This window comes from Perca flavescens, chromosome 12 (genome assembly GCF_004354835.1).
Source record: "Perca flavescens isolate YP-PL-M2 chromosome 12, PFLA_1.0, whole genome shotgun sequence".
Lineage (NCBI taxonomy): Eukaryota > Metazoa > Chordata > Actinopteri > Perciformes > Percidae > Perca > Perca flavescens.
Genome location: NC_041342.1, coordinates 18,806,305 through 18,825,571, shown reverse-complemented (window position 1 = coordinate 18,825,571; position 19,267 = coordinate 18,806,305). Strand labels below are relative to the sequence as shown.

The following is a 19,267-nucleotide window of genomic DNA, read 5'->3' as shown; positions in this document are numbered from 1 at the left end:
ATCGGTATTTTAAAATGTACTTGATTACATTTTGAGTGAAAGATTGTATTTCGCTATATTACAAATCCCATCCGTTACTGAGTAAAAAAATAAAAAATGAAAGGAAGAAAAAAACATTGAGCCCAGAATGACTACACCAGACCATAGACTGTAATGCACCCTGAATGCACCTGCATTCTTTATTTTGCGCGAACGTATGCAGCTTCTTCTTTTCTGGTTGCAAGTCGCAATTAAAAAGAAGTAGAAGAAGAACTGCAATGTGTCGCACCGTCGGACCCATGGATGTATAAGGCCGGGACACACCAGGCCGATATTCGGCTGTTGGACAGTCTGGCGAGGTCAGTGACTCGAGGACTGTCTGCGTTCATTTTGGCCGACCTGACGTGTTCAGTTGGCGGCAGGGCAGTCGGTAGGCCTACTCACCCGGAAATGGGGAGCGGAATGAGCTGAATGACTAGAGTCTCGAAGGACGAAAATCTTTTAAACTGACCTTTGTTGAGCTTAAATGAAGACAGATTCAGCAACTGCATGGCCTATTTCTCGCTTAAAATGTTTTCAGAAACATGTTTCAGTGAACTATTTTAGTACAATATGAGATTGTATTCTGAACAAGCCGCCATGACAGTCTGGCTTTGAATTTCCGTAGAAAACAAACCCATGTCACATGTTTGTCCAATCAGCTGCCGGTTTTCATTTCTTGGGCAACAATACAGAGTAACGCCGCCTGCTGCTATGGCGACGTATTACGTTTCTCAAGTCGGTGTCGCCTCAGTGTGTCCCGAGGCAGTTTTTTGGACCTCGGGGACCCGACTGATCATTTCGACTGGCTTTTCTGTTGACGGTCGGCCGTCTGGCTGGTGTGTCCTGGCTATTAAGAGAACGGTCGGACCTGGAACTGAGTGGGAGACGTTAGCATGGACGTAAATGAGCCGTTATCCCTCAAAAATGACTTGACTGATGCAGAGTGCGCACCGACATCTGAAGCTTTGCTAATTATGCTGCAAAAGCAACAAGGCATCCAGGGATGCAGCAGTCAAGACCAGCTTTGTGACAAACTACAAAATCGCCAAAACAGTAAGCCATTTTTTGAAGGGGAGTTTATTAAAGAGTGTTTGGTGGACTCTTCTGTGCTAATATGCCCAGAGGAAAAAAGAGATGTTTGAGAATGTGTCGCCTGACATAAAATTTATATTGAGCAGAATTAAGTTTAGCCTATTAGTCCGGCCCTCCACAACAGTCCCTGTTTCTCATGTGGCCCCTTGGGAAAATTAATTGCCCACTCCTGCCAGGACAACGTATGTAGGAGACTGGCTAAATTAATTCACATCTACATCTAATTAGCTCATATGGGCTACTTAGGTGTGTAGAAGCTAGCTGCTAGTCTGGGCTGTGAACATTAGGGTCTGTTTATATTAATAACAGTCTATGGGTCTAACCCATTTAGTCAAAACTCGTGATTTGGCCTTGATTTGCGTTTGTTTGTGAAGAAAAGAAGGATGGCCCGCAGAACTAACAATGTATGGTACTTTCACTTTCAATTGATTATTTGAAAACATTTTATGGGGTGGTCCGAACTAAAATTGCACATTATACCTTTCTAAGGGTCTTAAATAACATGCGTGACATGTGTTATATTGTTATTACATGTGTATACATTTGTATAGATGTTTATACCTTTGTATAGATTTTTCTTTAATTAAAAACAAAATAGTTTTGGATTTATGACCCCTTGTCCTATTTTCACTACATGGGAGAGATCCCCCCCCATCCCCCGTTTTACAGTTTTTTTTAGTAACTTTTACTTAAAGTATATTTTAAATGAATTACTTATTACTTTTACTTGAGTAATTTTTCAGATAGGTATTTTTACTCATACTTGAGTAATATTTAATCAAAGTATTGGTACTTTTACTTGAGTACAATATTTTAGTACTTTTTCCACCTCTGGAAGCCAGCTTACATTGAAAATGAATGACTTCCGGTAACTTTAGAAGCTCAAGTCGGCGGCGGTGTGTACGTACAGTAAGTAGGCGGTCCAAGGCTATTTTATTCACATTAAACATTGGATGTTTTTCTTTTCTCAAATAGAAATGATGCTGAGTAATTAATGAATTAGTCATGACAAAAAAAAGTTTGCTATGTTAATGTAATATAATGTAACGTTACCTAGCTTGTTTAATAGCTTGTTGGATAGAAATGCACCCACTACAACTAACGTGACCACGGCGATAAGCCTAACGTTATGTGTGTGAACTGATATTAGGGTTAATATTGAAGATCTATAGTTGTATTTTGCTAAACATTAAGTTAAGTGGCCGATCAGTTAAATATATATCGTCTGTCCCAGACGAAACCTAATATTTATGTGGAGGACGCAAGAGCCTTTCATAATTGGTGAACCTATGAACCTAACTCATATTAGACATTTGATGTTAAAAATGTGTGTTGTATTCTGACTTGTGTGTTGTCAGATAAAATGACAGAGAAAAAAAAAAACACACTGTAAGATCCTTTTTCACTAGGCCTACACCAAAACGCCAAGTCATATCAAGACAATTTGGTAACATCTTTATAAGAATGGGTGCTTATGGAAACAATAACGTCACTATGTCACAGGCAAAGGAGACAGAAAGAACTGAGGAACAGGGAGACCAGGGACAGTCAGGTGTAGAGTCTCAGGGAAGTGTGTTGAGCTTAGTTCATATTTTGTGTGTGTGGCTGGCTGTCAGGGTTAGCAGATGAGCTTCACCAGTGGCTCACTAATTTACATTATGTGGAGGAAGGTCTGGCAAATCAAGACTACTTACCAGCTAACCTGACACGCCAGATGCTTTGTTAAAGTTATAGTGCATAGTTTCTGTCGCCAGTTCTGACAGTTGCTAGTAGCATTTATCCCGTCAAATTAAGGAGGGGATGGACGAATAAAAAAAACATGATGGGCTCTTTAGAAAAGGTCTTGTAAGTGATGATTAAGAGGGATTGCTTTTGTACTAGTTTATGCATTGTTTGTTGAGGAAAAGTGCTACATAATATACCTTTAAGATCACTGTTGTTATAATTAGATGCTTTTTAGATGAGTGATAACTGTTGTAAGACATGAACAAATGTTGCACCAAAAAACACTTTTATGGAACAATAATGAGGAAGCATCACAGAAATTGAGCAATATAAAGAGGTAAATACAAGATATAACAACCACCATCTCTCTTTCTCTCTCTCTGTCTCACACACACACACACACACACACACACACACACACACACACACACACACACACACACACACACACACACACACACACACAACTTCTACATTTTATTATGTTGTAATATGTCCAACAACACCCATTAGTAGTGAAAAAGATTAATTGCAAGATTTCTTAAACACATGGTTTCACCCATCTTTTACCTGCAAATGCCAAATATACAGTTACTCTAAGTGGAACAAATTTGTTATATGTGGAACATATGTATATATGTTGGCAGGTTTAGACTACTATAACAATTAGTGAAGGGTTGGGAAAAATTGTTGTTTTGGTTAAGGGAATAATTAGACATTTTGGGAAATACGCTAATTAGTTTTTTGTTGGTATCAATCTTACTCTCGAAAAGAAAACTTTTACTTAAAATTTTAAAGTAGGGTAGTGTAGTGTCCTGCCTCACGCATCAAGTTATTGTTTATTGTGTCAAATTGTTACATGTGTATACATTTGTATAGATGTTTATACCTTTGTATAGATTTTTCTTTAATTAAAAACAAAATAGTTTTGGATTTATGACCCCTTGTCCTATTTTCACTACATGGGAGAGATCCCCCCCCATCCCCCGTTTTACAGTTTTTTTTAGTAACTTTTACTTAAAGTATATTTTAAATGAATTACTTATTACTTTTACTTGAGTAATTTTTCAGATAGGTATTTTTACTCATACTTGAGTAATATTTAATCAAAGTATTGGTACTTTTACTTGAGTACAATATTTTAGTACTTTTTCCACCTCTGGAAGCCAGCTTACATTGAAAATGAATGACTTCCGGTAACTTTAGAAGCTCAAGTCGGCGGCGTGTGTACGTACAGTAAGTATCTTGTCCAAGGCTATTTTATTCACATTAAACATTGGATGTTTTTCTTTTCTCAAATAGAAATGATGCTGAGTAATTAATGAATTAGTCATGACAAAAAAAGTTTGCTATGTTAATGTAATATAATGTAACGTTACCTAGCTTGTTTAATAGCTTGTTGGATAGAAATGCACCCACTACAACTAACGTGACCACGGCGATAAGCCTAACGTTATGTGTGTGAACTGATATTAGGGTTAATATTGAAGATCTATAGTTGTGTTTTGCTAAACATTAAGTTACGTGGCCGATCAGTTAAATATATATCGTCTGTCCCAGACGAAACCTAATATTTATGTGGAGGACGCAAGAGCCTTTCATAATTGGTGAACCTATGAACCTAACTCATATTAGACATTTGATGTTAAAAATGTGTGTTGTATTCTGACTTGTGTGTTGTCAGATAAAATGACGGAGAAAAAGAAAAACACACTGTAAGATCCTTTTTCACTAGGCCTACACCAAAACGCCAAGTCATATCAAGACAATTTGGTAACATCTTTATAAGAATGGGTGCTTATGGAAACAATAACGTCACTATGTCACAGGCAAAGGAGACAGAAAGAACTGAGGAACAGGGAGACCAGGGACAGTCAGGTGTAGAGTCTCAGGGAAGTGTGTTGAGCTTAGTTCATATTTTGTGTGTGTGGCTGGCTGTCAGGGTTAGCAGATGAGCTTCACCAGTGGCTCACTAATTTACATTATGTGGAGGAAGGTCTGGCAAAGCAAGACTACTTACCAGCTAACCTGACACGCCAGATGCTTTGTTAAAGTTATAGTGCATAGTTTCTGTCGCCAGTTCTGACAGTTGCTAGTAGCATTTATCCCGTCAAATGAAGGAGGGGATGGACGAATAAAAAAAAACATGATGGACTCTTTAGAAAAGGTCTTGTAAGTGATGATTAAGAGGGATTGCTTTTGTACTAGTTTATGCATTGTTTGTTGAGGAAAAGTGCTACATAATATACCTTTAAGATCACTGTTGTTATAATTAGATGCTTTTTAGATGAGTGATAACTGTTGTAAGACATGAACAAATGTTGCACCAAAAAACACTTTTATGGAACAATAATGAGGAAGCATCACAGAAATTGAGCAATATAAAGAGGTATATACAAGATATAACAACCACCATCTCTCTTTCTCTCTCTCTGTCTCACACACACACACACACACACACACACACACACACACACACACACACACACACACACACACACACACACACACACACACACAACTTCTACATTTTATTATGTTGTAATATGTCCAACAACACCCATTAGTAGTGAAAAAGATTAATTGCAAGATTTCTTAAACACATGGTTTCACCCATCTTTTACCTGCAAATGCCAAATATACAGTTACTCTAAGTGGAACAAATTTGTTATATGTGGAACATATGTATATATGTTGGCAGGTTTAGACTACTATAACAATTAGTGAAGGGTTGGGAAAAATTGTTGTTTTGGTTAAGGGAATAATTAGACATTTTGGGAAATACGCTAATTAGTTTTTTGTTGGTATCAATCTTACTCTCGAAAAGAAAACTTTTACTTTTACTTACTTTACTTTTAAGTTATTGTTTATTGTGTCAAATTGTTAAGTAATACGTATATATTTAACATATGTTAAACAGTTTAAACAATCCTTGTCATTAAAAAGCACATGGAAAAATATTTGCAGTGGGTTTGCAAAAGATCAAAGAGCATTGAGCCAATGGACTTTGCTTTAAACAATTTACTAACTGCTATTTGCAAACAGAAGATAACATTAGATTAGTGGGTATGTTATGCAGCAGTTACATAATCACCAGAGTTAGTTTCCTTGGAAGTAGCTCAATAAGTGCACTATCAATCACTGAATCTATTACTATCTATCACCACTCCCATCCCTCTGTCCATCCAGTCTTCTGAAAGAATTCCTCTGGTCTGCACAAAGAGAGAGTGAGACACAAAGAAAGAAGTTACACAAAATGGCTTCTTAACTGACATTTGCAAAGCCCCAGCCCCATTACTTACTGTTGCTATGCTGTCTTGTTGGCCCATCCATTTTTATTTTTTCCAAACCCTGCTTATTGATAGCACAAATTATCTTTCTCTCTCTTCACTATTTTAATTTATATTTTGTCTTTTAATCAAGCATGCTGGGTATATACAGTATGTGTGTTGAGGAATAATCTCTTACCCGGTGGGAGGAGAAGGAAGAGGAGGACGAGGAGCAGGGGGCTGTAATAGAGTTAATAATAATAAAATGTACAGCAGCAGAACAGTTCAAAGAATTATATTTCTGAATTAACAAATGACAACCCAGCAGCTTGCTCAGCCATTCAATTATGAGCAAAATTAAAATGTTCTGACCGTGATGATCTTTTGCAACTGTTATTGAGACGCAGATTCTGAGAGATTTAGTAACCTAATTGTAAAAATAGAAAGGAATAAAATCTGCATTAAACAAGTTTGGTCTTACCCCCAGAACTCCCAACAATCCACACGCTCCTGGTCTCCCACTACAGTTGGAACGTCTTTCACGTCTGTTTCCAAATGTCTCTCTGTGGTAGTCATTTCTACTCCCCACCTATAACAAATTGCAATTGTCAACTCCCAACGAATTGATGAGCTACGAATTGCTAATTCAAATAGATCAAAATCTTTATGCTTAAAATTACAGCCCGCACAGTGTGAATATTGTGTGGGTTCTCAATAAAATACTGGGTACTTACAAATATGTAAATACAAGGAAGCAGTTAGGGAATAAGGGGGTAACAAGTTGTTATTAAAAGGGACTTAGAAATAAATAACACTGTAAGCACTTTTTAGGTTATTAAGTATTTAATAATTATATGGTACAGTAATGTTACTGGGTAACAAGGCAAACAAAATGGGAAAATGGGGTGATAGTGTCAATATTGCAATGAAATTAGTTGTGGTTTCATTTATTTAAAACAATGATATACTTATACAAAATATTTTGTAAAAAGATTTATAAATATAGTACATGCACTTGAACAAAACAGAGAACAGGGAAGAAAGGTGTGCTTTTACTTTTTCTTATAGCTTTAGCTATAAAACAGTGTGTATGTTTTTAAGATGCAATATTGTGATGATTCGTCCATCTGGTGATCTAAACTGATTCTAAACTCCTCTGAGAAAAGAATTTACATAGTCTGTCTACTTTTCATGCAAACCTGTCACCTAGAAATTGCATCACATCATATTTGCCATAGTATACGTTTTGAAGGAAATGTAATGCCGGTCAGATTAAATTTTCTATTAATACTATACAATTAACGTATCTGGCAAGTTGCAAAAATGTTACCACTGAACATAGCAGTGAAATGTTCAATGACCAACATTTTTGATATTGTGAAAAGAATGGTGACAACATGATTGTTACATTTTATATGGTTTTGTTTAGGCTTTGGCAGCCCTTGGTTAAAGTTAGGAAAATATGAAGATCTTGGTTAATACAGGTAAAGTCTGCGGTGACCACCATGCCCACCTCTGCGACGTCGGTGGGTGTTGTGCTCCACTTCATCAAAAAAAAAAAAAACACTGCAGGGTGAACATAATCCAGGCAGTGATTACGTTTGTCAGCGCATTTGTTTTTCATTGGATATCTGTATGTATAAGATATTTACATTGTATTATGCAGGCTGTCACCTGAAACCAATTTCGGTCTAATAGCAAGCATCATGCACGTTTAATATTCGGACCTGACTGTGAGAGAAAACAATTGTCAATAAGGACATTGTGACAATACCAGAAGTCTTTCACAGTCAATGGATCTTCTTACCGGATAAGGAGGCAGTTGTTGAGGATCTGTCACCAGAGCGGCTGCATTAGTAGAAGTAAAGGATGCGATGAGCAGGAAAACCTGCAGACCCAACAGGACCAGCAGCACAGTTCTGTCCATGACTGAAGAGTTTGAAACAGCTGTTAAATACACATCTTTATATACTCACTGCCAACCAACAACTTTCATGTGGAGAAAGTGAAAGCAATTAAGAGGGTGTACTGTATGTACAGTGGATGCAAGACCCATCCACACACACATGCACAATTTAAAATGGTTTGTTTAACCACAATACTAATTTAACCATGTTTAGCTGATTTATCTGCTTCCTTCCTGCAGTCCCCCTTTGAAATGTTGTGATCATATCATTATTTACTTTTGTGCTTCCGGTCAGATGGAGCTCATGATATTTTACAACCTCTCAGTTAGACAATACTGTGTTGAAATATTTGATGAAACCAACCTATCTTGCACAGAAGTGTTTATACAGTATATCCAAAGACCACTGAGACCTCCTCATCAACCTGATCAGAAAATAAACTAATTTTGGGGCATAAAAAGGGAGAGGTATGTAGTAAAAATACAGCTGGACTGTAAATCCATTTCTCTAGTACTACCTAGTTTGACACTAGTCATTCACTAAATATTGTTGCACTGTTAAAACTTAAAGCAACACCAAAGATTCTTTTGTTCCTTAAAATAATGTTTCCAAAATCATTTCAGTGGTTCATCAACTCGTAACAGGGTAAACGGCACTTCTGCATGCTCTCTATCGGCTATAACCGCACTATGCAAGTTTGCCAGATCGGGTAGTGGATCTGTAGTTCGAATGAGACATAAGAAATTTACGACAGCGGTAATGGACAATTCCGCTTCCAACCTGTAGGGGGACCGAAAAGGAAAAGTGCTTTTGTAAATAAGATTAGCAGCTAAAGTATCATTTATAAACGTGGCGCATGCACAAAACAGGGCTGAAAATGTGCGTACGCCACTTCCCACGCAAAGGTTGTGATTTATAAAAAACAAACTTGACGGGAGAATGTGCGGTCCTCCACAAAAACTTTAAACCATGCGTACGCTCATTTTGGAGACAAAATAGGAATTGGCAACGCAGATGGTGAGGTGGTGAACTGAAGTCAGACTGCAGAAAATACATAATAACGATTATGCTACTCTTAATATGTTTAAGTATTAATGCCTCACGCACATTTCTTCACACCATATCATGAAGATTGTACTGAGTGATAATTGAGTGATAATTGTTCTGAGTTATAATTGTTCCATAAACACCTCCAACTCAAATCTTAAATCAAAAGTCGTTCTTAATATTTAATCAGCGCTGTCTCGCCGTCACATTTTCCGCTACGGAGTGTAGGAGGAGGAGATGGCCCGACTGCATGGAATACAGGATAGCATCAAATACCCTACCATTAGATAACTGCAGAGCACAGTGTAAATAACTAAATATCTGTATTTAAAACTGTGCATATATCATCAAATATCAAAGTCTGGAAATACAGCCGTTAAGCTATCGCGCAATCGTTACGCTCTATGTCCTCGTTATCCAAACTTTAATACTGTTCATAACAAAACCTGCATGAAGAAAAGTGTGTTTACCTATTACACTGGAAGAAAAAATACACCATATCTACTCAATAAAAATGAGGCAACAGATTACAAGCAATATTATTAATTAAATTTCACATGGTTTGGTATTGAGTAAATATTAATTAAATGAGACCCTTAAAGGTCCGATGACACAGTGCTCTTTGGATGCTTTTATATAGACCTTAGTGGTCCCCTAATACTGTATCTAAAGTCTCTTTCCCAAAATTCAGCCTTGGTGCAGAATTACAGCCACTAGAGCCAGTCCCACAATGAGCTTTCCTCAGAATGTGCCATTTCTGTGTCTGTAGCTATTGAGGAGGACAGAGGGAGGGCCAAGGTGGAGGGTGGGGGTGTGGCCTTGACCAACTGCCACTTTTCTCATTTGAAAGCATTGATGTCTCTCTTTCATGGGTTGGCCAAATTCTCTGGGTGGGCAAAGCAGAGAAAGGGGAGGTAACCTTGCTTGGTATGACCTCATAATAAGCAATATTCCAGAACAGCCCATCTGAGCTTTCATTTTCTCAAAGGCAGAGCAGGATACCCAGGGCTCGGTTTACACCTATCACCAATTCAAGCCAATTGGGGACCATAGGCAGGCTGGGGGAACGCATATTAATGTTAAAAAACCTCATAAAGTGAAATTTTCATGCCATGGGACCTTTAATAGTTATCCATTTAATATGAGTAGATTCAAATAGAAAACATTACAGAATTAATTATAACCTAAACAAAAATATTGAGTTGATTTGAAAAAGATAAACTCCCTAATGTGTAAATAGTACTAATAAAAATGTATTTAATTTTACATATCAATGATATATAATTGAGTAATAATCATCTACATTAATCTGCACATTGATTTTAATTTAATCAATGCAATGACTTAAATCTAAATATTCTTTCTTAGGAATAACTAGTCTATTTTATTAACAATTCACTTTTGTGCTTTTGACCCATTGTAGTAGTGCCTTGATGGGTGGTATACGGGTGTTAATTTCCCGTATGATATGATATGAATTTTTCATATACCTTAATACCAGTGAATTGCTACAGACACTACAGCCGAATAAATCTGCGAGTGACTTCAGAACGGGAGCCCTGTTAACTTCGTACCCTTCTCACTCATGGTTGTAACTTTATATATATATGTATATATATATATATATATATATATATATATATATATATATATATATATATATATATATTATAGCTGCTAGCTAGCTAGGTTGACAGGAAGTGCTTTTCAATTAAAATTTGCCTGATTACATTTATTTGAATTAACTTAATATTCTCTCTATTTGGGATTAGATAAATATAATGCTTATGTTTTAATAATATTTAATATATTTTACCTAATACATTAATTCAAATCTACATGCCCACAGAATCATTTCTTACAGTGTACATTTCGATTTCAAATTGTATCTTGGGGTGAGGGATACCACTAGTTGTCTGTGATTTTAGCAAGGTGTTAACAATCACAAATTGTTGTAGGCTAAACATATAAATATTGCGGTGAACCCGTGCGTAATGCTGCATGATGGCACTGCTGGCCCTGCAGGAGGACTGGAATGGAAGAATCAGGAGAAAAAGAGACTTCAGGGACCATGACGGGCTCATATGCCAATTTAAATTCCCTAATATAGCTGTAATAGTAATATAGCTGCGCTCTTGCATCTATGTACTGAATTGGGTCCAGTAGAGAGGGCAACGCGCCGGAACCGTGTCATCCCGGTCCAAGTACAGGTCCTCGCCACTCTGGGTGAAACCGGCTTCCAGAGGGAAATGTCAGACAGCTGACACAATAAGTGTTTTATTAAATAAATATTATATATAATCTTCAACTTCATCACTAAGGCTTGTTTGGATATAATATATAGTTCTGTTAAATCTTATTATATACGTCTGGTATATCGAAGCTGTCCCTGAGTGCCGTAATGCCTGCCGTTTTGGAAGATTTTATTAATAAAGGTAGTCTATAGATCCGGTTTCCCTACACTGTGCAACAACAGGCCAAAATTATAATTCAATTGGCAGCAATTCCCGAGCGTCTGAGAGGGGGTTTTTTTGGGGCGCACGTACACTTATAGTAAGGATCCTACGCACAGTTTTATAAATGAGACCCCTGATCTTCTGGCTCCAGTCGGCTCCTAACGATATGTAACACACGGTATGAAAATGTTACCTCGGCTTCCCCCATTCTCAGGTAAAAAGAGACAAGCTGCTATTGTTGGATTTGAATACCTGTGTGTTCTTAATCTTCTGCCGATTTAAGGAGTTCTGAGAGCCAAGGCCATTTCCATACTCTGTGTCACAAATCCCGCTTGCAAAACACTGCACCATTGTTGTCTCCGTCCCCTCCGATCAGAGAAGACCTTTTCTCAGTCAATATCTCACACTCCTTTTATAATTTTTTATCACTTTAAAACCAGATGGCCTCTCATAACCCAGAGAAGTGGAGACAACAAGGTCAGCTTCATGAAATCTGAAAACTAAAAAAAACTAAAACTAAAAACCTCTCAAAATATATTCTAACATAGGCCTACATCATGCCAATAAACAATGCCAGTACCCTGAGGTCAGCGTTCACCCGTCGACAAAACGCTGGATGACTCGCGTCAGCCGGTTGAAAATTGGCAACTTTCCCTTTATCGTTTAGCTTAGCACAGCACCATTGAAACCATAGACGACACTGGCTTAACAGTGCCATCCTCCCCAGCTCAACCCTTTTGTCCAAATATGGTTACTCACATCTGGCTCCAAAATACCAAGATGGCAACTTGCCACAATGTAAATTCCTGGCTTCAAAACAGCAGTCTACAAACCAATGGGTGACGTCATTGATACTACAACAATTATTTTTTAACAGTGTTGTGGTAAAATACAGGAACATATTGTTTAGTCTGGAGCAGAAACTGGATGACATTAACCAAATTTGCAAAACGCGGCTGAGGAAATAAACTGAGGTGCGAGAGCAAACCCTATTATGTTTACCAACAAGAGCTGTGAGCTTGGCAGAAAAACAGAAACAAAAAGATCTGATCTGAAATCTTTTATTTTGTTAATAAACAATTTGTACATTACAGCACATTACATAAGCACTAAAACATCCAGTACAATCATTTACACCCCTCAAAGTAAGGCAGTTCTGGAAAAGCTTATTTCAACATCTGTTGTTCGAGTGAAATTGGCTGTTTCCGTCATGTTGACATGCTCTTCGCTTCTTTAAGATTTGTTCTGAACCTGGGGTGCAAAACAGAGAGAGAGAGAGAGAGAGAGAGAGAGAGATGCACTGTAATTTCAATAGCAAACTAATGCACAAACTGTAATTTACTTTTTCCGAGATGAGCACATACGTCAAAATACCTGTATGGATTTTTTTTAGTGTTTTCAAATGTAGCTCTCTCACACATTGCAAGACAGACCGAGGGAAGGAGATTAATTAAAGGTAAAACAAGCTTACATTGGGCCACATGCTCCTGATCTCTTTCGACAGCCTCTTTTGACCAGAATATTGGACTCTACTTTTTTTCCTGCAGTTTCTTTCTATAACAATATGAAAATAAACAAAGCATTATTATACACGGAGGACCACCTTCTTTGTTTCACCATAGGCCTACTTGTTGAATTTGTAATCACATGACTTAATGATAGCATTACTGAAAATTTGAACAGAACCAAAAACTATTGTTTGAATCTCTCTCTCTCTCCCCTAACATGTTTGACATTTACACTAAAACAATCCAATGAGAAAACACCCTGTGAATCAAGGACCTTCTTACAACACAAGAAAAGCTCCTTGCAGTTAGTGGACCTTCTTACCGGATAAAAACGCAGAGGATCATCTGTCACCAGAGCGGCTGCATCAGTAGAAGTGAAGGCTGTGATGAGCAGGAAAGCCTGCAGACACCACAGGACCAGCAGCACACTTTTGTCCATGACTGGTGAACTAAAGAGTTTGAAACATGCAGGTCTTTATATACTGACTAATAACCAATCACTTGCATGTGTACAAAGAGGAAGCTATATAACAGGATACCACACCAATCACAATATTCACAAAATACAGTATGTCTTAGTGGTGTTTTATAGAAAAAGGAAATACTATATTCCATCAACTCTGAAGCATAATATAGGGAATATAAGCCTCAGTTGGCACAGCACAGAAATATAATTTAGCTTTTGAATTGAATGAATTTTTATGTTTTTATATGTCTGGTTTGCTAGATGTATATCAAAATATCAACATACTTATAGAACAAGAGGTAAATTAAAGAATATAATGTGTTTTAGTCATTTGTGTTAACATTATTACCATTACTGTTCTGAATTTTAGTTCTCTCCCATGCATAAGCAGTGGGTTTTTTTTTACGAAATGAACACTCACTTATGAGAAAATAATGAGGAAATAGGCTACCAGTGAAATGAGGAAACACCAAGAAATAAATTCACATTCTCTCACACACACACACACACACACACACACACACACACACACACACACACACACACACACACACACACCCTTACACTATGTTTTGAAATCAACTAACAAGAAATTTAACTAACCAGAAATATGAGTGCTATTTCATGTCTGGCAATTCTGTCCTCAAAATGAACAGACAATCCAGAGGAGCAGATTATCTGGGCACTGTGAGGGACCAGAAATTGAAAAAGACATTGCTCATAGAATCCTTCTCATCATCTAGACTAGTCAGCACAGACAAACTTGGCAACCCAAAGAAAAAACACTTCTTTCTGTGTAAAGACAAAATAAAAAAAAAATAAAAAAGTAATTTACCAAAACTGAAATCCCAAGAATTTGACGCACTCTCAGACGTAAAAAAGAGAGAGAAATATTGCATTGGAAGCAGTAAAATATCTCAGAGCTCGCCTACTATTTAGTTACATTCCACCACTATATTTATGACTAACTTTCTTCGTCAGTTCAAATTGTAATTCTCCACCTCGCCACTAGCAGCGTTTTTCGTCTTTGGCAGTCCCACGTGCACACCTGCTCCTCATTATCCAATCAGACTCCAGCTTTCTCCAGACTCATCCAGACCCGCCCTTCAATAGCATTCACACACTACTATTGGCCAGGCGTTCATGCTGTACCTACAGGTCTTATCCCCTGACCAATCCCCTAACCTTAACCACTCGAGGTCAAATGCCTAACCAATCGAGCTGCTTCGTAGGGCGGGTCTTGGCGTGGCCATAGTAGGATTCGTAATTTTGCCTACCGCCGGTCTGTCCGTAGCTCTCCAGCATTGATCCTGTTAAATGAAACAGAAACAGGATCTGTATTCTCAACTAGGCATGTGAGTCTCCTTGTGTTACACATTCTTACAGTTATTTATGGAAGTTATTGTAGGCCTAATACAGTGACAACTATAAGTTAAGATTTAAAATTAATTATTGCACACACGTAATTACAAATATGTCCCAGAAATTCAACGTATTTTCCGTTAGAAGTCTCCTTAAAGATAAATCCTCCGCACTCATAATCAGAATCCGCCTTTAAGTAGTATAGGCCTAATCATTTTCTCTCTCACTTGTTAACACAAACTTTCATCACGTCCATGTGGTCTAATTCCTTGTTCCCAGCAGAGAAACACCCAGTTCAGGCTTTATCCTGTTTTTCTCTCAGAAACCGGGACAGGCTGCACGGATCAGACCTGCAGCGGTGAAACTTCTCTTTAACCAAGGAAATAGGAAAGATTGTAAAGCGCCTTGGAGACTTTATATTTTAATATTTCTTTTGGCGACAGCTCACAGAGGCTAACGAGGAGTAAACGGGTAGCATCGTGTTTTCCCCCCTCTGTGTGGCCGTGAATGTGCACCGGTGGTCAGTTTCCCCCAGCAAGAACTGACTCCGACATCGGTGAGTTTTTATATATATATATATAAAAATTTGTTTTATTAATTAATTAATTTTATTTTATTTATTTTTTTAGACAAGAAATACAATTTATACTTTTACATATTAAATATTCATATTAAATTAATCTTAAACAGCTCTCCTCTACAGCTGAACTCCACATCCACACGGATTCACTGGAGACACCCTGATCTGCTGTCATGTTGGCTTCAGTCACAGAAAGGTTGGCCTCAACTTTGTCTGTCAGAGAGAGATTTCATCCTCAGGAATGCTAATGCAGAAAACCCAAATCCTGCTCGGTGTTAATACCCCTGATTTACTTGTGTAAGTGGCTTGTTGAGTGCTTATGGACACAGTTCTGTACTCTAATGCAGGGGTCTTCAACGTTTTTTAAGCCAAGGACCCCTTAACTGAAAGAGAGATGGAGCAGGGACCCCCAACTACATATACTGTATAAAATGAAGTTGCATAGTAAACTGGGCCTACAATAACGTGTAGGGCGGCCTAAAGCCTTTATACATATTTTTTTTTTGCATAGAATACTAAGCCAATAAAACCTAATAATTTTTGGCATGGTTTTATAAATCATGTTTACTGTTAAACATACATGTGGCACAGTGAATCCTTAGGATTAAGTGTATCTGCCGATGGCTAACTTAGTGACTACCTTACCTATAGGCCAGTAAGCAGTGGGGATTTATATTTCCTAATAATATGTTGGATTCATGTTAAGACTTTTTCATTTTTGAAAAAAACTCATAAAATAAACAATAATTTGGAGGCCCCACTGCATTGACTCTGAGGACCCCCTAGGGGTCCCGGACCCCCTGTTGAAGATCCCTGCTCTAATGTCAACCAGGAGATTTTTTTTTTTATGTGTATGAGCTGTCAGGTTAGCGTTTATGCAACAGATGAGGGTATTTTAATTCACTGTTATACAGCAGACATACAGCCGCATATGTGGGACTGTATTCATGTTTAATTATTCCACAATAACACCGTACCTGCACTGCCTTACAAAGGTCTACAGCAGTGAAATATATATTTTTTTAAAGGTTTAGTTCATGATAAGAGAACGTACACAATTGCCAGTTTATTAGGTACACCCAGCTAAAATTAATGCAGTTGAATACAACAAGACCGACCTTCATGATGTTGATAATGTAGCAGAGTAGAAAGAGCAGAAATGGAAATACCTATTAAAGTACAAGTACATAACAATTGTACTTAAGTACAGTCTTTGAGTAAATATTCTTCAACCACTGATTAACACTACTATGTGCACTTGTCTAGCTTATTTGTTTACTTTGATTGGTGTTTGTTTTTTCTTGATGTATATATTTCTCTTTTATAGATGATAACAACAAGCTGACTGATTGGTCAGAGGGGTTGAGTGGCAGCCAGAGGTGTGTCAGTGATGGGCAGGAAGTTAGATCTGTCGGGGCTAACGGACAACGAGGCGGAGCATGTGCTGCAGGTGGTGCAGAGGGACATGAGGCTACGCAAGAAGGAGGAGGAACGCCTCAGGTTAGTTCTGACCTCCATGGAGACTTTTAACACATAAAACAAGCAAGTGTATATTTACTACTTAGGGTCAGTGGTGGAAGTATTCAGACAACCACAAGTAAACTTCCTGTGTTAACGTAAAAGTACAAAAGTATTAATATATTAATATATCACCATTGACATCTCTGTGGTAGTCCCCACACAGATCGCTAGGAACCTGGGTATGACACACAACTCTCTCTTACTACCACCATTACTGCAACGACCCAATCGTGTAGATACATGTTGCACAACATCAGGAGGAAACGTCCTTTTCTAACGCAGAATGAGGCTCAGGTTCTAGTTTAGTCCCCTCAGCTCTATAGAGCATTTTAGTGTCTTCAGCCCTCAATTTTACTGCGTGAGTTCAGTTTCACTGCTCTGTGTTGTTTTGAGCGGAAGCAGGAAGCTGTTTTAAAAAAAAAATAATGAAAATACTCTAAAAAGCCAAGCTAAACTACCTGCTCAGCACCAAACAGCAGAGAGACCTAGTTAGTCACCAGCTGGTAAACACAGTGGAGCATTTAGCAGCTAAAGAGACAGATATTTCCCTCAGTTGGTAGAAACAAGACCGAGTTAATTAGAGTAAATATTGGAGTTGTATTCATCAGGTGGACACAAACAACTCCACTTGAATGATAATGTTGCTTTGTTAGCGAACAATATTGTATACTCTACTAATGTTGTAAGCTTGAGGCGCTGCCCCCACTGTGTCCTAAAAAAATAAAATAAAAATACTTGCCAAGGTTTAAAGTGTAAACTTTTGTTGGCATTCTAAACCTGCAATAATGGACTTTTCTTTGGCCAGTTGAGAGCAGCTGCAACTGCATCAACATTATTCCCTTTGGAGTCGTGTGAGAGACGAACCAAAACATTAAACTTATGGAGAGGACAGCTAAACAATAAGCTGGAACTCTATAAAGGTCTGTAAAGCTGTGGGGAGCTGCAGATTCAGGTGACAGTTCTCTAAGTTCATCACTATATGCAACCTTATATCACCTTGTCATTTGATACATTGTAGTTGATTGTTGATTTCAACCGCTTTAATTTAATTTAATTTAGTTTGTAATTGTATGCAGTATACATTCAAATTGTGTGCATTCAAGATGTTGCTTCCCATCCTGCCTCTCTACACACTGGACAGGAAGTGACCGCCCTTTCCTGTTGTAGTCAGATTGGCTTCCTCAAAATGTCTACCCAGCCTTCAGAGCCCAAACACAACATGTATGAACACAAAGACAGAATAATGCTATTGGGGGGGTTTGAACTGAGCCTCTCTGGTTTGTATCGAAGAGAGAGCGAGAGAGGTGCATAATAGCAGGAAATTATTTGGTTAAGAATAACATTTCCTCATCACTCTGTTACTTGCTCCTCATGCTTTATTCCCTCACACAACATTGTTCCTCTGTGTATCTTACATAAGCATACAAGCCTCTCAGCCATCAGGGAACCCAATCAAAAGATAAGAAATTGGGCTACACCTGCAAGATAAAGTTAATGGCTGTAATTTTGATTTGTTGTAGTGAACGATGCTCTCAATAATTTCTCTGTAGGGCGCGGCCTCTAGCTCACCCAGTAAGAGTGTCCCGTGTTGGCTGAGTCCTGCAGCAGCGCAGGTTCAAATCTGACCTGCTACCCTTTGCTGCGTGTCATCCCCCATCTCTCTCCCCCTTTCCGGTCTATCTACTGTCACTGTCAAAGGGAAAAGACCCCTAAAAAATTATCTTTAAAAAAAATAAAATAAATAAGGCTCTGTGGTAAAATAACACAATTAGTTAAAGGTATTCTGTGGAGTTTTAGACCTCCAGAGGTCCGTTTTCAGAAAGCAGATTTAGTGAAAACTCTGAGTTTGTTAACCCTGAGATGAGGGAAACTCTGGGTTTTCTGTTTCAGAAAGAGAGGTAACTTCCCCTCAGAGTCAGTTACTATGGTAACTGAGCCTGTGAACCTAACCTGGTCGGGAGCAGGTTTTCTTCAAGAAACCTTGAATTTCTCTCAGTCTCCTCCCTCTGACACAGCGCTCTTTCATTTCCTCATTCATTCATTCAGTCTGTATCAGGCGCATTTTACTGCAGTTTGTTATCTGCATGAATAAAAAAACGTGTTGATTTATTAACCATGTTAGGCAAACTATAAAACATTTTTGTTCCGAACATGGCATTTCCTTTTGTCGACGATCCCGTTGATGAAGAAGCTGTATTACTTCGCAGGGAGTTAAACATGCGTCTGGAGATGATATTGAGGCCCTGACTATTGATGTATTTTCATTTCCAGATACCTTCCTATTTGAGCGGTGTGGTTTTTCTTCCCAGTCTA

At 38.1% G+C, this 19,267-nt stretch overlaps 1 protein-coding gene and 1 long non-coding RNA gene across 8 annotated transcripts in view; one reads left to right on the top strand and one right to left on the bottom strand.

Annotated features, from left to right (window-relative positions):
• The first annotated feature begins 2,005 nt into the window (after positions 1–2,005).
• Positions 2,006–19,267, top strand: part of myripa (myosin VIIA and Rab interacting protein a) — a 68,508-nt gene continuing 51,246 nt past the window's right edge. For 3 of the 7 annotated variants that reach the window (XM_028592658.1, XM_028592653.1, XM_028592659.1), the window contains exons 1-4: positions 14,697–14,846; positions 15,176–15,409; positions 15,557–15,730; positions 16,761–16,933. In XM_028592658.1, coding sequence (XP_028448459.1) covers positions 16,824–16,933 — 110 coding nt within the window. In that variant the 5' untranslated portion in view covers positions 14,697–14,846; positions 15,176–15,409; positions 15,557–15,730; positions 16,761–16,823. Of the gene's footprint in view, positions 2,023–14,696; positions 14,847–15,175; positions 15,410–15,543; positions 15,731–16,760; positions 16,934–19,267 lie in introns of those variants that run through there. The other 4 variants (XM_028592656.1, XM_028592654.1, XM_028592657.1 and 1 more) reach the window with 4 other exon arrangements.
• Positions 12,563–14,183, bottom strand: LOC114564951 (uncharacterized). The gene is made up of 4 exons (XR_003693864.1): positions 14,095–14,183; positions 13,348–13,474; positions 12,989–13,071; positions 12,563–12,768 (listed from the first exon to the last, which is right to left on the bottom strand). It is a non-coding gene; the product is annotated as an uncharacterized LOC114564951 (long non-coding RNA).